General features: G+C 34.6%; 2 protein-coding genes across 2 annotated transcripts in view; both read left to right on the top strand.

Annotated features, from left to right (window-relative positions):
* LOC129798001 (uncharacterized) overlaps positions 1-22594 on the top strand; it is a 139035-nt gene that overhangs the window by 103379 nt on the left and 13062 nt on the right. Inside the window, exons 3-4 of the mRNA XM_055840930.1 lie at positions 20494-20585; positions 20645-20755. Coding sequence (XP_055696905.1) covers positions 20494-20585; positions 20645-20755 — 203 coding nt within the window. The remainder of the gene's footprint in view (positions 1-20493; positions 20586-20644; positions 20756-22594) is intronic.
* Positions 6869-8572, top strand: LOC129798002 (uncharacterized). Its single transcript, XM_055840931.1, has 2 exons — positions 6869-7307; positions 7992-8572. The coding sequence occupies exons 1-2, from the start codon at positions 7287-7289 to the stop codon at positions 8391-8393; spliced, it is 423 nt and encodes a 140-aa protein (XP_055696906.1). The 5' UTR covers positions 6869-7286; the 3' UTR covers positions 8394-8572.

Here is a 22594-nt window from a genome sequence, read left to right as displayed (position 1 = left end):
ATTGATTCCATGATTCTTTTTAATTAATCGGATAACAAGCTAATTTATTACTTGTTTATTAAGTCAATACATCAAAATGATTCATCAAATTTTCGAAAAATATTTTTTTAATAAGAAATATTTTTTTTTATACATTGTTAAGCCATCTTCTTCTTTTCTATACACTAAAGTTACTTTGCAGGTAGGAGAGACCGGGACAGATTTAGGCATTAAATGAAATTTTTTTTTGCTTATAATTTGACAAAAACTTGTTTAAATTAGAATGATAAATATTTCAATGAAGGGAATTAATTACTTTGAATAAATAATAGTTTGCTCAATATTCTCTCTGAAAAAACTATAACACCTCACTGTATGACTCTTCTTCTGGCTAATTCTGCCCTGATCTCCCCTACTTGCTCCAATTTTTAATTTCTTTTTAGCTCATACGCTTCTTACCCGTTCGCACAACGTATTTAGGTCAATTTTATTAGTTTTCTTACGGTATATCCACAAAAACTTAATTCTCACTGTGCTTTATGACCCGTTAAGCCTGAACGGTTAACTTTCTCAAGGCTCAATATGTACGTCATAACAAGAAAAAAAAAACAAATTGTGATACAAGATACTTAAAACTTTTAATTATGTCTGAAGATAAAATCATCAGATGTTGTTATCAGTTTGGCTTTTAAATATTTATGTGTAAAATGTTTAAAGCTTCTGAACTAACGTTTTAAGGTCAACCTTAGTATCATCTTCGTATTTATAAAATTTTCCCAGACGATGTTAATTTAGTCGTATTATTTATAAACTTCTTTTACATTCTGAAACATCCTTTCAATTGCAAAAAAACTCAACCGGAAGGCGACTGAATGGCCTGATGTTCCCCAGTTTCTCACGGACCCGGGCATTGTTGAAGCACAATCTTTGGAACAAAATACCCAGTCGAATGATGAAAAATCCGTGAAAGAAGAAGTCACCATGAATTTTCAATACACTCCGAAAACAAATAAGATGTCTTAAGTGGATTGAAAGCTTAAGAGACTTAGAGGCATGGCATAGAACAAATAGAGTGATTTTTGCAGAGAACCTGACTTGCCGCCACTTGAGGCTTTTGCACTTTTCAGGCGTGGATTTTTTTTTCTTCAGGGTGGGGACGACCTCGCAATTACCGAGATGGTGGGGTTCTTGTGAAACTGAAGCAATTTCAAGTTGAGCTTCTTTTTGCTGAACTTCCAACTATCGTAGTGCCTCTTCTACCGTTTTCTTCTAGCACGATGGATTAACCCAACAAAAGACAAGAAGAGAGATTTAAAAAAAATTAATTGTTCTCTTTTGAAGTTAATCTTATTTTGTTCTTGTGTGTAAACCCTTTTTTTGCCACTTAACTTGCCTCTGCAGCTTCTCAATGGCATATATACTGTAAAAATTGATAGCTATCGATTTTGCTGTGTGCTCAATCAATTCCCTCAAATCGCCAGAAAACGAGACGATCGTAAAAAAAACGTCTTACGAGAATGGTAGTGTGAATGCCATGTCGAGGAATCTTCCAATAAATCAGGCGAGAAAATGTGCATTGAGACGGTGTCATGTGGTAGGAATGCCTCTCATGCATTTCGGGAATCTCTGGGTGGGAGAGATAAAGTCACGGTGGAAGATTGTGCGATGATGTCAACATTATTTATTCATATTTGTCTGCGCGCCAAACATCGAAGATATTTCAGTATGTGATACCACGCGATTACTCCATTATTTATTCATCACAATCGATACTTGTCGACAAATCCATACCCAAACTCCAAAGATTTTGCCAAGGGAGTGTGACTCAGAGCTTAGTTCATCGCAGTGGCACTTCGTAGAATCTCAGGTGTTGTGCATGACGTCCCGGGTCAAGAGATGCAAGGTCGAGTTTGATGTTTTGCGCGTCAGAAAGCTAGAATACACTACATACATCATTCGCTCCAGGCACATTCCCTTGCATGCTCGTTAGGCAAATCATCGATGAGTTCACACTCAACAAGTCATCAAACGTTATATGCTTAAACTTTCGGAATTATTGGAAATGTTTACGGAAATTTAAATCCATTCGCAAGAAGCAAAATTCAACTAAAACGTGCCAAAACGAATACCACAAGAACTAGAACATTATTCTTGGCGGTAAAATCTTGAAGAATTATCCAAGTTACTGGATATTTTGATAAATATCTTATAATGCAATAATCTTGCAATTATGAAATAAGCAAGACAAACTTAACCATTTTAACAAGAGTGAGTAGGACTATTTCAGCCACTAAACCAATTTGAATACTAATCTCAATCTCAAGTGCATCTACTAACCTTCTCTTGAATAATGAATGTTTATTCAAATGTCTTTAGCATAGTGTTCTTAGATATTATATCACCCCATTCCAATTGATAACTTAAAAGTCCTTTTCTTTAATATCTATTGAAAGATTAATAATATAATAATAATAATGGTGGCACAACGTTCCATAGAGGAACTAGGCCTTCCCACAAGGGGAGTTCGGGACATCCATTATTATTTTTCCTTATACAGGGATGGGGTTGTCAGTCTCACGCCCTATTGAAAGCTTGGCTGATCTAAAAAGAAGCCGTGGAATTTTACTTAAAATAATTGTTAATGATCAGGCATTATTGGAATATTTTAAACCGGTGGCAGCCAAAATCCCGAAAGCCAAAATCCCGAACGCCAAAATCCCGAAAAGGTCAAAATCCCGAAAGCCAAAATCACGAATGTTCAAAATCCTGAAAGGGATAAAATTGTATAGGGGAAAATATTTTGAATAATTTTCTAAGACACAGAAGATTTTCCTTTGCATCCAGAAAGCGCGGGTACAATCGTGGGAGTAGCTATGTCACTTCTAAGAATTCGGAATTTTGGCCCTTTCGGAATTTTGGTTTTCGGGATTTTGGCATTCGGGATTTTGGCTCTCAGGATTTTGGCTTTCGGGATATGAATAAACATTTCAATTATACCTTAAAAGCTTTAATGCCTTGACAGACCTGAGGATTACCCGAGAGACGGCTTAGTGTATTTATACTCGGAATAGTGGTTAAACGACATTTCTTTCATTTCCGACTAAGCCGTCTCTCGGATTAAGTCGTAAGTGTGTGAAGGACCTACCTTAAGATGGATAGCCGTAAGATTCAAAATAAAATTTGGCTTAACTTTGTCACAGCTGGCTTTCAAAGCATTTGAAATTTTGTTATAATATCAAATGTAAAGTTAATTCTAAACCGTAAAAAAATTATGCGTCAAAGCCCTATAGATAGGGGACCATCTGGTATCCATTGAAAGTGAGGACATTTTTCTTTGAACAATTCGAACTTCTACTCGCTCGACTAAACTATGTTTTTTTATACTTTTTGAGCACAACGCCCTATCTTCTTTTCACACAGAAAAAAAAATCGAAAATTGTTTGTAAATGTCTGTGAACTACTTTTTGGCATTTGCGAAATGCTCGTAAATTGTGTCACACAAAAAAATTGTAAAAGTTTGTACGTTTTCATGAACATTGTTCGCAACATGAGCACTCGATGAGAATTTTTGTTTTCTTACAAGAATTTTTTCGTAAATGTTCGAAAAACACATAGAAAAATATTCGTAAAATTTCGTCATTTGCTCGTAAAGTTTTGTCAAACAAAAATGCACGTCTGTAAAGGAATAAAAAAATACACGTAAAGTGTTTAACATTTGTGGAAAAAGTACAAAGTTTTTTGAAATTTCAAGTAGGTTATACTATTTACGAGCATTTCGTTAGTTCCCAGTAGGGATTTACAAACATTTACGAACAATTTTTAGAAAAATTTGTTTTCTGTGCAACAAACGCTTGATCAGTACAAAAGACAGATTCGCTGAATTGACTAATAAAATTTGTACGAGAAAGTAAATGACTTATTTTGTTATAGAGCACTTGAACGAACAAATCCAACCAAACCGTTTTCAAACAAACAAACAAAACAAAAAAAAACCAAAACCGTTTTCATACAAAATTATAGATTTAACATAAAACATAATTTCAACGTTTTTTAACGTTAAAATTTATCGTTCACTGTCGTAGCTCCTAAAACCGAAAATCTTACATGGTTTACAAAATAGTTTTATCTCATACTGTCGAAATGAAATAGTCTTATGTAGTATCATCAACATAAAGTTTTTCTTAAATAAAGCCTCTTTAAATCATTCGATAAAATACACAAAGTAAAAATTTGAGGATATGAAACTTAAGAAAAACGAAATTTCACAGAAAACAAGTTATAAACCGCTTTAAATTTGGCAGATATGAAGTAGGGGAGACCTGGGTAGAATTAGCCACGCATGGTATTAGGCAGTGGGATGTTACAGCCTGCCGTTGAGGGAATATTGAAGAAATCACTACTTATTTGAAGAAAACACGAAACACCTATTTAACAAAAACATTTTTCTTACAAATTATACGCAAGAAAAATTTTCATTTGCTGGCTAAGTCTCCCCCGGTCTCCCCTATATCGTAGATTCGGATGACTCTGGCTTTCGGGAGTGACTTTTTCCCCTGATGTCCGTATAAGCTTTTCTTTAATTCTATCTCTTAATGATGGTTTTCATCGATCGATGAAGACTATCCATGCTAGAATTAAAGATAAGCTTACGGTCAGCAGAGAGATAAAGTCACCCCGGGTAGTCACCTGTATCTACTGTACCTATAACAAGTGGCACAGGATGCGAATTTTTTAGATGTGCAATTTCAAGAAACCAAGTTGGAGAAACAAAACTTAAAAAACTTTACAATCTCATCAGTCAGAACTTATTACATAAACTTAAAAATAAATTTTTATATCAAATATAAATGGACCCAAAAGCATAATATTCTCAAAAACAAATTTTTAAAAGAACCAGAATTAAATGGTATGCATAATTTTCAAAACTTAAATATAGTTAATGCTTCGTACGTATAAGTTCCATTGCGTAAATTTGGTACCTTCGAATATTCATGACTTAAACATTTATCGAATATTTTGGAATTTATACTCTAAAATTTCATGCTGTTTTAATAAGTTTTAACTATTTTTTATTAAGAAAAAAACTACATCAACGTTTGTATTCATTCATTTTCAGCTGCTTGTCCATAATTGGAATGCGTAAATGTTTCCTTTCCATATCGTTCTATCTCAAAATATCAAAATTATCAAAGATACTATTGGAAATCTTAATACTTTAAAAGCTGCATATGTATAATTTCTTTCTAGAAAATTTTAAATATATTTGAAAAACTGATTTATACCAAATTCACACCAGTTATTAAGCTCAGTATCAGGAAGAACTTGTCTCTCGATATTAAAGTAAATCTAAATTGAATTAAATTGCTTTCACATTATAACGGCGTTATCACACTTGCACATTAAAATTTTAATGTGATTCACATTAATTGTCGCTTGTGAGCGTCCAAATATGTTACTTGTGTCTCTGAGTCATTTAATATTTGGGGTTTTTCTATTTCTTGATAAAGAAGTGGACTTGGCCTGCAAAAATAAGGTTAAACTTACCGAAAGCATAAATATTTTTCACATTAAAAAATTAAAGAGAAAATCGCATTAATTTTTCGCATTAATGCTATAAATCAATTTATATCAAATTTTGCGGGCCAAGTCTACCTTTTTATCAACAAATAGATCAAATTTTGAATATAAAATTATTCAAACACACAAATTACACATTTGGACTCACACCAGCGACAATTAATGTGAATCATATTAAAATTTTAATGTGCAAGTGTGATAACACAGTAAGACTGTTTTTGACTTCTTTTCTGGGACCCTGAAAATTTTTAAAAAGAAGACGAAACCACTCAAGTTAAGAAGTTTAAAGGATTACTTAGAATTATTCTATCATTCTACTCAAAATCTCTGCAAGAGTCTAAATATATCTTTAGATATGCATATGGGATGATGGTATAGTTGATGTAAAACTTACGATCTTGTGGATAATATTTCATTTATTTTGGTTATTAAAAAAATATCAGTTGAAAATAAATAAATTTTCATATAAATCTTGGCATTAATATAAAAATCTGTAAAATCGTCTTGAAGATGAGGCACATGAAAAAATAGAATTGTTTTAATTAAGTATAGGTTCAAAATTCGAAACTTTCAAGTTCAAAATGCAGAAAATTCTCGTGCATGAAATATATTAGGTGTGGAATTTTCATGGTTGAATATTTCACAATTACAAAATTAACGGAAAATAGTCATCAAATTTTTAATGTGTCAACCTTTGAGTGTTCAATTTTTCTCTTAAAACCTTTAAGGACAAGTGGGACACCAGTAGTGTCCCAAAAACAAAAATCATTTTTTCTGATCATTTAAAAAATAAAATTTCTTTAAAATAAAATAACAAAGAAAATACTGGCAACTGCTTTTCCCTTTGAAATTCTCAAATCCGAATTTTCTCTAAGCCTTGTAGAAAAGTTTTGGGACTGTCCCAAAAAAAATTTCCTACGGCCTTGTAAAGCCAGAAAAAGCTAAAAAGTCAATAAAAGTGATTTTTTTGACCTTTAATCTTTAATACTATTTTCCTTAAAGGGTTAAAACTCATACGATTAAGTCATAGATTCACTAAGATATTTAAATGGCCACTAAGTTTTCTAAATGAAATACAATAAAATAACAAAATGAAAGATAAAATAACTAACAAACTAATTAATTTGCATCATAAAGTCTGTAAAATTTCTCTAAAGAATTTCAGTAAACGTTACTTTTCAAATATGAAGCAATTTAAGAATGATCAAATTTTCATGAAACTTTGAATCTTCTCGCCAAGTTTACATCGCGAAGTCTCTGAAACGACTACTGCTACCTGAGTGAATCTCATGAGAGAATACGCGTGATTTTTTACCGGACTCTTTTGATATACACTGCCGTGTGTTTATGAGCAATTTACCGAGGTGAAGTGATAAAAAACATCCCAGAGAATTTTTCATTGTACCCAATGGCATGAGGGAGGGAGATCATCGGAGTCTAGAGATGCTGATGGCGAAAAAACCTGCCAATTGATTAAATTGATTCGTACTCAGCGAAAACTGACCAGTCTGTTCGTGAGTGCACAACTTGGTGGACCTCCAAAAAATTAATTACCGCAAGTGTGAAGATAGTAAACAAGAGTGAATGTCACTAGCTTCTCCCATCGAATAGTTTAGTACTCAGATACCATTCGCAGTGCCTGGAGAGTGCCTGACTTAAGAGGTGTTTCTTGCCCCTCTTCTACATTCTCTTGCAAAAATTTATCACTCTAGTGCGGTCTCACCGGAAAAATGCAGACTCTTGGAAAAGTGGTAAAAAAAAATGCTAGAAGTGGAACTTTTCTCCGAATGTGAACCGGAAAATAATTTATGGAAATTGAATTTTTCACCGCAAAAGTTCTTTTTTTCTTCTTCTTCTTTTTCTCCAAAAATGCACAGATATTCGGAGAAGAGCTATTATGGCAGTTTGAGTGACCGTGAAAGCTTCTCGAAAGATTTATTGTGAAATGTGTGAAAAATGTTATACAATGCTTAAGTATATGGACTGTTGTCTTCTCACAAAAACATGCAATTTCAGTGTGAAGAGCTTAAAAAAATATTTAATTTAGAGATATAATTAATGCAGCAGATGTTCAAAGAAATACCCAATTTTGCGAATGATGGCAAAGCAAATTGTTTGATTACATAAAATTGTTTGGTGTTTAAAGAAGTTAAGGTTGAAAAATTGGTGTTATTAACTGCAATTTTGTCATTACAAAAAAAAATCCGTATATGCTAAATAAAGACCTTAGAATAATTTAGCACCTTGTTAAATTTGCATAAAATTATTGCAAACCGGTTAAAAATCGCTTAAGACCCCTAAGGACTGTGATTAATTTGTTAAGAATGTTGAGTATCATGGAAAATAATAGTATTGTGAATTTTCCGAGAAGCTTTCAGGTCAAAGACTCTGACTATTTAGCCTTAAGACTGCAATAATCTATCTCCCTCTGGCAGATAGTTCCCCTTGTCATCTTCATCTTTGTTCGACAAAGCATTGCTGCTCCAGCACCAGGAGTTGAAGGAGATTCTCCTCTTCAAGTCATCACAATCCTCTCTCCCGATGGAGCCCTGCCCTATTCCCTACATCGGAGCGACAGAAAGTTTCGGGAAGAAGACCTACCACCAGAGAAGGATTCTTCAGAGATTGTTGTGATCCAACCCCTTCCTCCCAACTACCATCAAGACCGACACCTTAGAATGCTGGGTGTTTCCCCAAGACCTCGAGGTCATGTGGTACCAGTAAACTTCGCCGGCGGAGCATATCCAGTGTACTATGCCCTCGCAAGAGCCAACGGAAGCTTCGGAAGGAACATTCGAGCTCTGCCTAAGGACGAACTCGATAATTTCATTTCGTAACATGTGGGACTCCCATTTCTCCTGCCAATATATTTATTTATTTTCACCGACTTCCCAGACACAGAACTCCAATTCCGTGAACCTGTGAGAATTTGAGAGTTGTGGCAACGTAAATAGAAAGTGGCAACTCATAGTGAAACCAATGAAGCAATAAACGAGAATTTCGATTAGATAATTCACTATATTCGTTTCAATCTCCATCTTTCACTGATGTTCCACGTTGGTGGTTATGCTTTGAAAAAGGGGACCACCCCTCATGAATTGCGATATACCCTCACTAGTTGATTATATATTCACCATCTATAGTATTGTCCCATTTCTCTCCGTTCCATTTATCTCAATTCACCCTCATTCCAAGAAAATACCACATCTTCGACTGTTAGAAAGGAATCTAAATTTAAAGAATAGTGTGTGAAACTTTCGAAAATTTCAAAGAAGCCTAAACTACTGAAAAAAAACGTTAAAAAATGCTAAAGGCATTTCATCCATTAAAATAATTATTTGATGATGGTATCGATATCAAAGTGCGCACTCTTTATATTTAAAATTATATTTTTTCTGCTATTGTTTGTTTTTATAGAATTGTTTAATAATACTGAATAGTGAAAAACATTTCTGCTAAATAATAAACTATTATAAATTGATGCTTGTATCAAAAACTCCACCAACTGATAACATTCCAGGGGACATTTGTTTTCTTTTATTTTAATTACTCTTTAGTGAAAACTGCATTCACAAAGCGATATTTTGAATAAAAACTGAACGAAATAATAAATAAAAATACGTGAACTACAAAGAGTGCTAGAAAACGGGATTTCTGTACTCAAAATACTTTTGTTTTGCGAGAACAGACATGAAGATCATAATTTTGACGATCATTATTCTATTATGGTGTCTACACACTAGAAGCAATTTTCGTTAAGAATTGCCTTTTTTAAAAAATTCTGACGTTTCTGCTTACAAGGATAGGGGAAATTTTCTTTAAAAAGGCATTTTTTAAAGAAATTTCTACTAGTGAGTAGACACCATTAGAGACCAAACGGTAAGAGACATCGTGTCTGTTTTTTTTTCTTTGGAAACTCAGATCAAGTAGGGTAAGTGTGCCAAATTTCGGCATAGTTGCAAATAAGCACAGAAGTCCTAAGTTTGGAATGCAATATTTTTAATACATATTGAAATTCCTTGTTACTTCCTTTTCGGGAGGGTTGTGTGGAACCTTTAAGACTAGTTTATCATCTTTGTTTTCTTTAAATCAGTTCCTAAAATATTGAAAAACTAATAAAAATATGGACATTGCTTTGAGTAGAATTCCGGCCACTTTGAGTGTAATACCGGCCACCTTGTTTGTGACCCATTTTAATGAAGCAACGGATAGAAAATTTCAAAACGTCATAAGGAATGAGTTTAAAAATATTTACTCTAATACCTTTATATGACCCACAAGCCCTGAGACCTTCCGTGTAATTTGTCTTGAAGATCTGAAGAGTTTACCTTGGCATTCCAAATTTACGCGCAAATTCCCGTACCGTCGTTGCGGGTGACTTTGCACTCGGGGGGTGACTTTGCACTCTGCTGTTCGTAAGACTTTGAACAATTCTAGCACTTATTGATAGTCTTCGCCGATCCGGTCTACCATGTCAAAGTATATAGGGATATCTTAAGTACCAAGTAAGGTACAATGATCCTCAAAAGGATTCTTGTGGTTTCAGTAATAGTCAATGAAATCCTAGTATAGGTATTTTGTCAAAAAACGACTCCGTGAAAAAGTTATCTGAAGGTGCAATTTTAAAATCGATTTCAGAGTAGTAAATTGCCCAAATCTATTCTAAATTTATCTGGCTAGAATAATCCACTTCGATTTTGTTGATTATTTTTATTAAAATATTTTTTTCCCTGTTACCTTTCTAAGAACGCATGATTTATGTTATAAAATTGCATGTAATGGTCTTTCTAAAGCTTTATTATAAAAGTATTTGGCTAAAAATTATCCAATTTTTTGATAATTTAAGATAAAGTGACCGAGATCTACAAGATGGTGTGGTAGCCATCTTGGTTTGACATTTCTGTCCGCCATTTTGAATAACTGTCAAAACCTAAAACTGGTCCGATTGAGCTGAAATTTTAGTATGTTCTAGCTGATGTCAAAACCTTTTCAGAACATATATAACATCCGACTTCGGTCAAGCGATTGCCTGGATACAGGAGCTCTAAGTTCAAAATTTTGACATTTTCATGAATACAGAACTACGGAGAGCTTCTTTTATCGAAATCATCACAAAAAAGACAGTACTATCGTCAGGCGATGAGATCTAAATAACAAACAAAAAGAAAAGTAATGTTTTTCTTTATAACAGCATATTATTTGAAGATCTGAAAAACTGTTTTTGCAAAAATGAAAAAATAAAAAAATTAATAAATGCACTTTTCATTTACTTTTTTTTAATTATGTAAGAGTAAATAAATATATAAAATAAAAACCTCAACCATTTTTAATGGTTACTGAGGCATTTCATTTAGATTTTAAATTTAAGGATTAGTAAATAAAGATCGCCAAAATATGATGATTTCAAAATTTTAAAATTTGAGCCTCTGTATCTAGGTAAATACTTGACGTAGACTGGGACATAGATACGTTCTGAAAAGGTCTTGACATCAGCTACAACATACTAAAATTTCAACTCAATCGGACCAGTTTTAGGTTTTGACAGTTATTCAAAATGGCGAACAGAAACGTCAAATCAAGATGGCGATCATGTCATCTTGTAGATCTCGTGCATCTTACCCTTAGATGTGAAGATCCTGATTGTCGTTTATTATCAGAAATTGTTGATTTTTTAGTATTTATTAAAAAGTGCAAAGTCACCCGCACCTTATTCCCAGTGCAAGCCTTTTTTCTTGATTTTTTTAAACATAGTAAAATTTTATAAAATTAATGCTAGTGGCACAAAATCCATTCATTAACAACTGAATACAAATAATTTTACTCAAAAACCCCCCTCCCTTCACTTTAACTATCCACTTTTAGAGAGCAAAGTTGAAAAATAGCGAAAAAACGTGCAAAGTCACCCGCAACGACGGTAGCAGTTTTTCCTTCCTGAACCCTTCCAAGGCCTCTTCCACGTCATCTTTTTCATAGAGGCGATGTTCTTTTTTCTATGGGCAATTGTAGAACTCAGAAATTGAAAAAAAATAAAATGAATAAGAAATTTAGGAAAGTAAAAGATGTTGCCGGAATAGGCAATATTACCTCACCGGAGAGACGCTCACAAAATATCTACTTTTTACGCGAAATACAGGATCCAGCTGGGAAATTTCACCCGAAATTTGAAGATTGATTCACTATTAACATAAACAGAAACAATCTTTAATGAAAACTAATCAATTTTCATGAAAAACATCGATAGAAAACCCTCTGCACTTCACCACAAATCGTAAGACTGCTTAAAACACAAGCGATCTGTCAGATTGTTTTATAAGACTCTTTCCACACAGAGTTTCTACAACACTATTTAAATTCAAATTATACCTAAAATTTAATGATTTTTGTGTTAATACATCCTAAAATGAATAAATATTTAAAAGCATAATAAATTCATTGACTATTCGAAGATTAAATTCATAATTGTAATTTATTTAATTGCTTGGCCGAAATTACACTCAAAGTGGCCGAAATATAAAGCTGGCTGAAATTTGGCACACTTACCCAAATAGAATTTTAGTGTGGAAAATAGGAGTTCCATTAAAGAACGAAATTTATACCACGTTTAATAGCACTCTTCTCTACAACCGATTATAAAACTGAATCAGAAAATTCAAAGAACCGTTTGTGACTTAAAAAAAAGTAATTTAAAATAATACGAACGATAAATTTTTATTATTAGTAAATCAAAAATTTAGTACGCGATTCACGCTTTTAAAAATACAGGAAACATCGAGTTTTATGGTGCTATTCTAATGAAGGATGAACTTGCTTTTTTTAGAACTTTACTGTTCTCAAGTGCTTCTGCATTATCGACAATTCTTTGCGTTGATTCCCATCTCGACTATTTGCCTTGACAATAATCCGGTGATCGTCAGATGGGAAATTTTAGCCCAGGATAAAAAACTTTTCTTCCCATAGCTTTCGGTGTACTACGCACCTTCTTCAGTGGTCGAAAATGTCAGGTTTCTAGGGCTTTGTTTTTCTTGGGGGCCAAAGGGAAATCCTTGTACCCAATGTACTCATTTCGGAATCCATCAACCCAATGAAGACATTCCCTTGGCCCCCAAGAAAGACAAATCCCCAGAAACCTGACATTTTCGACCACTGAAGAAGGTACGTAGGGCACCGAAAGCTCTGGGAAGAAAAGTTTTTTATTCTCGGCTGAAATTTCCCATCCGACGATCACCGGATGATTGTAAATAAATTGTTACGTCGGTTCCTTACCCTATAACGACTCTTTTCCCTAGTTCTCGTAATGTTCTAAATTCACCAAAAAGTCGTGACAGGAACCAACAAAGAAAAGTCGATTATGTAGAAGTCAATTATCTTCTTCTAAATCGCTATTAGATGAGATTCTTAACAATCTCACCTACTATTTCTGAAATATTTTAACCGATTTCCATATGCGGTTTTCGATTATGCATGCTTTCTGTTGGTCTCTTTAGCCAAATGACGTGCTTTAATTGATTTTTTCTCAATTAAAGCCCTAAAGTACCACTCCCCGCAAATGCTGCTTTTTGGCACAAAACGGAACATTTTTGTTGTTAGTAAAACATTTTTTTTTTAATTTGCAATATCTGTGGGTATTGTAACTGAATATTCTTAACAGATGACTATATCATCCAAAGAAACATAACTTCACTCAAGTGTGTGCACTACATATGTCGCAACTCCCATATATTTGTAAAAAATCATAGTTAAGAACCTAGTAGTATTATATAGCACAATTCCTAAATTAAGGTAAAGTGCCCTCAAGTCGACCGGTTCCTCAATCCGACCGGTAGAGTTATTTATTCAATTTATTTATATTTGCACTAATATTTGGCGTATGATCTAACATTAATAGGTTAATTATTCTATAAATAAATACGAATCAGTGACAATTTTATAGAAATTCACCATCAAACCGGTCGACTCGAGAGCATTTTACCTTATCACCCAAAAATGTAATTTTCAAAAGTAATGCATGTGTGAAACTGCCCCACCCTCCCCCATAGAAGTATATGATTAGTTAGCAACTTACCATTTTAAAAAGCTTCATTGAAAGAACTTCATCTGTAAAGAAAGAAAAATACAAATTGTGAAATTTTCATCAAAAACTTCTGAAATTTCCAGAAACCTTATGAGAAACTAAAAGCTGGTGATACGAAATGAAAATACAAGCATTTCTCAGTCACAATGCAAGTTGTCTCGGGTCTATGTGAGCGGAAGGACGACGATGGATGTATTTTCATTTTGGGGTATTGTTAAAAAGTTTTTTTTTATGGTAAGAAATGCTGATTCTTTGTCGTTGGATGTCACTCAAAGTTCTCCCACCTACCATTGAGGAAATAGAGAGAAAATTCATATACGACAGAGGGTTGAGACGAACGCCCCATTATACAATTTCACTTTATGAAACAGTCTGTTGTCTCGTCAGAGTGGAAAGAGCATAAAAATAAAATGATTTATTTTATTAATGGGCATCCAAGAAAAACTCCCCCATTATTTTTCCTCATCTTCCCTATCTATCTCCTTACATGCTACCACACTGAAGAGTAAATTCCCTGGTGATGTGAATCATAATGGAATATTGAGAAATTTCTTTGATTCATCTTTGGTGGATTTAATTGGACGATATATATACATAATTGGATGACGACATAAGAGATTTCTTGTGCCAGAGAATTTGCACATATAGCGAAATGCGTGAAGAGATGAAAGTGGATCCACAGAATTCAATAGCATTAAATTATTTATTCATGGAAATGATTCTGGAAAAGTATAAAGTTTTCCTGGAAAGGGTATCACATATCCCTTCGGAGATGTGTTGTCGCTTTCTGCAAAATTTATTATTCATTCGATCCAGACATTCTGCAAGATGAATAAGAAGTTTCTTCTTGCAAAAAGGAATAAACAGTTACGAAATACGATAGTCTCAAACAGAATAATCTAATTGAAAAGTCTTTGAGTCATTTGTAATTCCAATTTCAAAAATGTATTTTTCGAACTTGACAAAATGAAATTCGTTCAACCAGAAAACTTTGTCTTCATCTCTCACTCACTCTCAAGATGCTCCAAAAGAATAAAAGCTCTCTCCTCATTCATATTCCATCTGACCCTGAAAGTCAGCATTTCAGTGGCTTGATGTTTGATTTTCACTATCGATTTCACTTAAACATGACATAAATCAACTCTTTTTCCACCCAATATCCACCATATAAATTCACCATGAGGATAAAACGAGTGGGTGAAGATGAAAACAAGAACTTTTTCATGCCACGATACCCATCCATTTTATTTTTGGATGGGCTTCTGGGAAGCTCAAACATACCAAGTATCGACTATTAGTGCGAGAATGTGATGTAGGAGGGTGGGAGTTCCTTTACCCACTGTAAACTTTATCAATATATTTTCTTCATGGACTCTCACACTGTACCTCCTGCTCCCAGGGATTGCGAAGGGCATCCCCGGGGTGGAACAACCATTGCAATTTGCTCAGAGTGTGTACAAACATAAAATATGTCTTGGGCGTCAGTGAGAAATGGGGCACCATGCCCAAGACCAAAATGACAAATTCCACCTCATTGAGATGTGAAATGTGTGAAAGTGTATTACTCATTTTGAGGATAAATTGCCGCGTGATTGCTAAGGAGTGGATTTCTTTCATGCCTAAATGACACAGATTCGTATGTTGTATGGCGCATTCGTATGAAGTATGTTTTATTCCGTTTGTCCTACACTAGCCCCCGGCGAAGTGTTTTTTTTTTATATGGAGCTGTTTGAAGCCAACTCACAAATTGTTCATAAACTCGGCTTACACTTCTCAGAACAAGACCGCATTTAGACGGATATATAGTATATTTATTCTTCTTTACAAGGCTCAGAGTCTTGTACACAAGGCATACCACAATTTTGACATATATCGTGTAACGGTCACTAGTGCAGAAAAATTCCCATACGCATTTGTATGTGAAAGTAAGAAATAGGCTTCAACTTTGAAGGCCAATCGCCGGGTACTAGGTCCTACATATGTCGTTTTTTATAGGTCGTACATATATTAGCCCCGCCTATAGCCCCGCTATAGGCCATATTTGGTTCCAGATTTGACACTTGGGTCGCACTATAGTCCATTAAAATTATCCACGAGTTTTAGTATTGAAATTGCTCGACGGCTTCCACTTTCTTTGCGATTGTGGTACTTGTCCTCGCTCTCTTCATTCTGGATCACAATTATCACAACTACTCAATAGTTTGCCAAAAATATTAAAATAATTATGACAACTTTGCATGTCGCGTACTAAAAAACATAACCTAACTTAAAATCAGTGTTTTGAAATCAACGGCCAATAAATTGTGGATTATAGAGCGATGGCCTATAGCGGGGTTCTACTGTATTACGTCATATGACATGCGTATATCGTATGTCGTATTTTGTTAATCGTACGCATTTCGTTAACCGTGTTTATTCCGTAAATTGTACGTATGTCGTACTTCGTTAATCAAACTTATTTCGTAAGTCGTATTCCTGTTGTTACTGTCGTGTTCTGTTTTAGTACGTGCGTCGCCTTCCATTTGTCGTACGTATCTCGCATTCAGTTTCGTGTGTCATACTTCTTGTGTCTTAAGTTGTGCGTATTTCGAATTCATATTCGTAGTATTTCGTATGTCGTATTCGTATAGTGTGTATCATATTAAATTTGTTAATAAAATAATAGAATTGCAGTTTTATGGGGCTAAGGGCACTATGCGCCTCGGGTCTCAGTTGAAAGTCGAACTTCAAGCTCTAATTATAAGTATTGCCTCTTTGGGGCTAAGGGAAATTTTCTGTGTTTTTAGAAGATATCAGTATCTCCTGTTGGGACAAAGGGAAATTTTCTGTGTTTTGGGAAGATATCAGTAGCGCTTGTTGAGGTTAAGAGAAATTTTCTGTGCTTAGGGAAGATATCAGTAGAGCCTGTTCAATTTTTATACAAAATTTATGAAAGGCGAAATGTGAAATACGAAGTGGTAAAATACGAAATGTGCAATACGAACATGTAAAATACGAAATGTAAAATACGAAATGTAAAATACGAAGTTTCCATATCCCGATTGAGTGCAATATCTGGTAAAAACGGATTAAGGCCTATTTCCGCTTCAATTAATTTTTATTCGTTACAACGAACGTTTAGGGAATATGATGTATCCTAATCAGGTAGGTGATGAGCTCCATGATCCAATCCCAGTGCAGGTCAAGTGTAACGATATATACCTTACGTGTTTCTTCCTAAATTATTCTATGTAAGTTTCCTCTGAAAATGTCTTTTTTTTTCAAAGTGTAACTGAATTGTTTGAAACGTTTTGTAGATCTGATGAAAAGGATAGCGTATTCCCGAAACGTTGTAGTGAATAAAAATTGAAAGAAACAAATATAGGTCGTAACCCGTTTTCATTCGGTTGGTACTTTCGTATTTCGGTTGTCGTATGACGTGTTTATTTAGCATTTCGTATGTCGGATTCGAATGTCGTATTCCTTTTGTCGGACATCGTACGTATTTCGTACATTGTATTCGTACAGAGTATGTCGTGTGTTGCTTTTCGTACGTATGTAGTCCTTCCTTTGTAGTACGTATATCGTACTTTGTATATCGTATTCATATAGCATACAACGTATCCCGTGTTTCGTTTGTAATACGCATGGTGCACACCTTTTGTCGTACAATAAAGAAGTGCAAAATACTTCCTGGGGCACTCAATGGGTCAAGTGGTAGAGCACTCGCTCATGATGCAAGTGTTCCGGGTTCGAATCCCCTTTAGGTCACCAGGAATTTTTCTGGCATTAAAGGTGTTCGGATTGCATCCAGTGAGCTTCACTGCACTTGATTCCACGGGCATGGGACTGGCAACCTTATCCCGTACAAGAAAAAATAATAATGCATGTCTAGAAATCCCCTTGTGGGAAGGCCTTGTTCCTTTATGGAATGCTGTGCCAGCATTATTATTATAAAATACTTCCTGAAGATTAAGCCTGAAAAAATCGATGAATGCAAATGATTTACCTTCTTCCGTTCAAACTTTTATCCTGATTTCTCCGAAGGTTCGTTAAAATTCGAACTTATGCAAAACCGATTTTAAATAGCGACTGTATCTACAAAGGAACTTGTTAAGTGCTACGAAACTAACGATTAACTTTATAAATTAAGAAGAATTTCTCATAAATCACCTTAGTCAATATCTTAATTGTAATGTCAAGATGTATACCAATAGTAATTAAATTATTCTCATTATGCTACAAATTTAGCGCATAATTAAATCGATGAATTTGCGTGTATTCCGCAACTAAATGTCCTTTAAGGCCCTGAAATCACTTCCTAAAGTAAATTTTAAGCATTTAACTCCTTCAGCTCACAACAAGATGAAATCTTTAATACTACTATACTCCTGAAAATATAATACCAAGTACTCAATTTAATATCCTCAGGTAAATTGATATGGATAATTTATGTGACGGAAAATCATTATAGAAACGTATAAGAAAATCAACTCCAGAGCCTCTCCATTTTGCAGAGTGCTCAAACTTGTGTCTTTTGAAAGGTGTGCCAGAAAAATTGAAAGGAAATATTGGTTGAAAAAATTGAGAAAGACCCATTTTGGTCATTAGTAAATTAAATTTAGCAAATAAAAAACCAAACTTAATCAGTACACCACCATTTAGAACTTGCAGCGTAGGAATTATCGAGTTATGTTTCGCATTTATTAAAAATCAGCAAATAATTTTCGATTTTTTTTACATTGAAGCAATGAATATTGTACGTACAACTCATCTATCTTAAAACAATAGCGATTTCTGTAGCACTTCCCTTATCCTAGAAATGTGTCGTGAATTTCAAATAGCCAATAACCATAGGAAACTAGTTAAAATTAATAATAAAGTTAAAATAATAATAATGCTAAGACAACATTCCATAGAGGGGCTAGGCCTTCCCTTAGGGGAAAACGGAACATGAATTATTATTTTGTTTCTTATACGGGATAGGGTTGTCAATCCCGCCCTGTGAAATAAAGTGCAGTAAAGCTCACTGGATGCAATTTGAACACCTTAATTCCAGAAAAATTCCTAATGACCTAATAGGGGGATTCGAAACCGGGACACTTCCATCATAGAGCGAATGCTGTACCACTTGGCCTTGGCGCATTAGGGGAGACCGGAGTACCTATAGCCAGGGGTAGAAGTAGACAGTGGTTTTTTTCTCGTTTCCCTTAAAATGTACATTGAGCAAAGTATTTTTTGATAAAAGCAGGAATACATCTCCATAATCCCAGAAATATTTGTAAGTCTGATCCTGTAATCTTACAATTTAGAAGCATTTTTATAAAATGGGTATAGAATTGCAGTTTTGATGTTACAGTTTTTGACCCAGCATTTGGTTTTCTAAGTTGTTAGTCAAAATCTCATAGTTTTACTTTGTTTCTGGTTTAATAAAGTTAATTAAGAGATATATTACACTTGGACAATAATTATCTACTTTTTTATATAAGATGATAAATACTAAAACAGCCCTCGGGGCAGATGTAGTCACTCTTCCGTGGCGAGATAAAACTATTGATGATTTTTCGCTAATACATGGATAATTGTTAGATGAAAAAGTACTATTGATATTTCATGCAATATTGCCATTCGGATGAGAAATTTGTCAAATAAGTCAAGGATTTTAGAGCTTTGAACTACACTGTTTCATATAGCCAATAACCCAATGCTACTTATGAAACATAAAAATATTAGACAAACCTTATCATTTTTTCACAAATCATGCGCGAAAAAAAGCCTCATTTGCTGGTTAAAAGTACCCCGGTCTCCCCTAAGTGCCCAATTGATTTGAATTCAGTTAGCTTAAAAATAATTTATAAAGGTTAGCTGTCTGGAACTGCCCCATCTTCCATATAGAACTGTTTTTATGAAAAAAATTGTTTCTGTGTGTAATCAAAATCAATAAGTCTAATGATTTTCAAACACGTAACTTTTCGAATTAAAATAATGTGTTGTATGTTAGGGGAAACTGGGACACCAGCAAACAGGGGAAGGGGTAGTTTCGAACATTCAGGTTTTTTAATTAGATAATAAACCTCAGAGAAAGAGACCGACATGTATTAGAATCCATGGACAAGGTCAAAATTAATCAAAACATTGCTACATTAGTTCTATTTATGAGATCGTACATTGTTTTTCAAAACAGTGTTCGAAGGCACCCCGAATATTTGGTGAAACGTCAAAAATGTATAGAGGAAAGTGCTCATGCTTTGATGAACAGTACCAAGCTTCATAATGACAAAATTTTTCCTCTGTTTTCAAATAAATGTGATTCCGCAATATATTTTAAAACGAGACACTTTCCTCTGTTTTTTTTTTATATTTGGGCGTGAGTCACAATTATTTAACAACGTAGGAAAAGTCATTACCAAGCTTGGAACCGTGCAAAGCATGGGCACCTTGCGCTAGTCACACAATTTTCTTTTCCCAGAAAATTTCACAACTTTACAGCACCTTTGTTTTGCCTTAGTGTATAGCCTATGTCCCCTATGTCTAATGTGTTGGACAGATTTACAGCATAAACCGAGAGTTGATTGAACGTAATTGTAATGATAATAATGATTAAGTTACATTCCCATCAGTTTCCTACAAACTCGTCTCTCGGCTTTAGCCGTAGTCTGTCTAGGGCATAAGGCTATAACATGATGTAGGCAATATTTTCCTAACTTACATGGTTTTCATGGAAAATGCCGTAAAATTCCTATTTTTCAAAAGTGTACGGTGGTGCCTCAGTTTCCCGTATTATTAAAATCCTAGTGGTGCAAATTTTGGACAATATTTACTTTAACACTTTTTATAAGCACCCGGAAAAATATGAAATAATAGCATTAACACGGTTCTCTTTTCAGCTGTTTGCCTCAAAAATGTGAAAATCATCGTTCCCGAAGCCGTCGCAGTGGGTGACACGGTGACCCTATCTTGTCACTACGACCTCGAGGCTGTGAGTATCATGCAGTGCTGAGTGGGTAAGTTGTGTAATCCGATAAATTGTCTCCGCAGGATGCACTCTACTTAATTCGATGGTATCTCGACTCGGAGGAATTCTACCGGTATGTCCCGAAAGAGGAGCCCCCGGCGCGTGTCTTTGAGATTTCCGGCATCTCGGTGAATGTGAGTATCATGGGATAAGAGATGAAAAACATGAGCATAAATTCACGCACAAGCTGGTGGAGGTTGTTCACACTGAGGTTAGGGTATTTTTTTGGCGCGAATTTCATGGTTGGGGTGGAGTGGAATATTCATAGCTGGTGTGTATCGTCTTGAAACATAGCCCATCGAGAGGCTGGGATACTTCTTTTACCCTCGAGGCATGATTAAATGGATTCCCGTGGATGGCGTGGTGAAAAGGAATATTTGCAATTTAGAAACAAAACAGTGTGTATGGATCTCTGGATAAAATTACTCACTCTGAAGATGCTCGTAAAAATGCACGCAAAGTTGAGATTAGGAGCCGAAGAATTTTTTAAGAGGATTTATCACTAAAGCCAGATTATACTTTAAATTACATCATTTCGCGAGATAAATGAGCTTTCTCCCCCCTGAAGTATGGCAGGCAGAAACTACTCAGGACGAGTAAAAACTATGAGCTTAGGGATCAAGAGTTAAATCCGCCGGAGTGGCTCACACCTCTGAAAAATTGAAGGGCTGGGCTGAAGAAACGGCCGAATAAATCCACCCAATGTGCCATGATGAGGTTCTCATTTATGAGCTTTTTTTGGGGGTTTTAGCAATGGAATTTCTCGAGTTTTTTTTTCGTTCTGAGGGTGAATTTTACGCAAGGCGTCTGCTTTAGATGCTCATTGCGTTTTATATTTTCATAAATTTGGCTAGAGAAGTAAAAACGAGAATCTTCAAAATCCTAGAGACGCAAATAAAAGTGTTTATGGTTAAGGACACTCCGCACACAGAATGGTTGCAGTTGTCTATAATTCCATTCATTCAATTTAATCTTAACCATTTTTTTTGTCCAACAGAAAGACATATTTTAAAATTTTGGAATGAGTCTCTACACACATAAATAGCTAAAGCAAGTGAATAAGTACCAAGCAATATCACTAGTGAAATCCCAAACTTTTTTCTACATGTCCCCATATACAATGTTCATCCATAAAAATGCAAATGAGCGTCAAACAGAATTTTCCATTCTCACACTTTTATTCCCCAAAAAAAGAACCCCAACCCTAGGCGAAAAAAAAGAATATGAAAAGAACGATTTCTGCAGAAAGGGGAGAATGACTGATGCAATTTTTAGACATTGGGGAAGCTTTTGTGCATGGTTGCATCTTTTGGCTACACACCAAACACTTCACTTGCGAAAATCTATCGTACGACCAACAATTTATTATCTCATAAGAGTCATTCGGACATAATTTTCTCAGACTTTTTCTTATGGAAAACTTTTCATGACTCTCACATAATTGCAAATGATTTTAAGGATCAATCCTAAAGCATGAATAACTGCTGCATCTTGAATGAAAATGAATTGTATGAGGAGCTTATAAAGATATACTTCGAAAATTTATGATATGATTCTCTTTTGAAAACGTCAGCGTAAATCGCTTGGTATTAGATAATCATTTTAAGGGAAGTATGCAATAGATCAAAATTTTCATTTATGTTCAAGTTTATGTTCAAAAATATTAAGTAAAATGTTAAGCATGGATTTGATATGGCAACCTTAACCTAATAAAAGACAAGTGGGTTACCAATACTAGGTCAGTTTCTCGAAGTAAAAATAAAGCCCGGACTTGTAAAGGATAGTGTTACCCTTCCTTATATTTTTTTGACTAGCTTTTTCTTTGTCAGAGTACCTTGTATTAAATGGTTGTTCTGCTTATCAGTTAACTCAAAACAATATGTTGGAAAACGTGGCAAGATAAAATGGTATTGGTTATAATCTGTTTTCAGACCTTTCACAAAATTACTTCCTTTCAGATTCAAAAATTTTCA

The sequence above is a fragment of the Phlebotomus papatasi genome, chromosome 1, assembly GCF_024763615.1.
Source record: "Phlebotomus papatasi isolate M1 chromosome 1, Ppap_2.1, whole genome shotgun sequence".
Taxonomy (NCBI): Eukaryota; Metazoa; Arthropoda; class Insecta; order Diptera; family Psychodidae; genus Phlebotomus; species Phlebotomus papatasi.
This window is presented reverse-complemented; position numbering and strand designations above follow the sequence as displayed.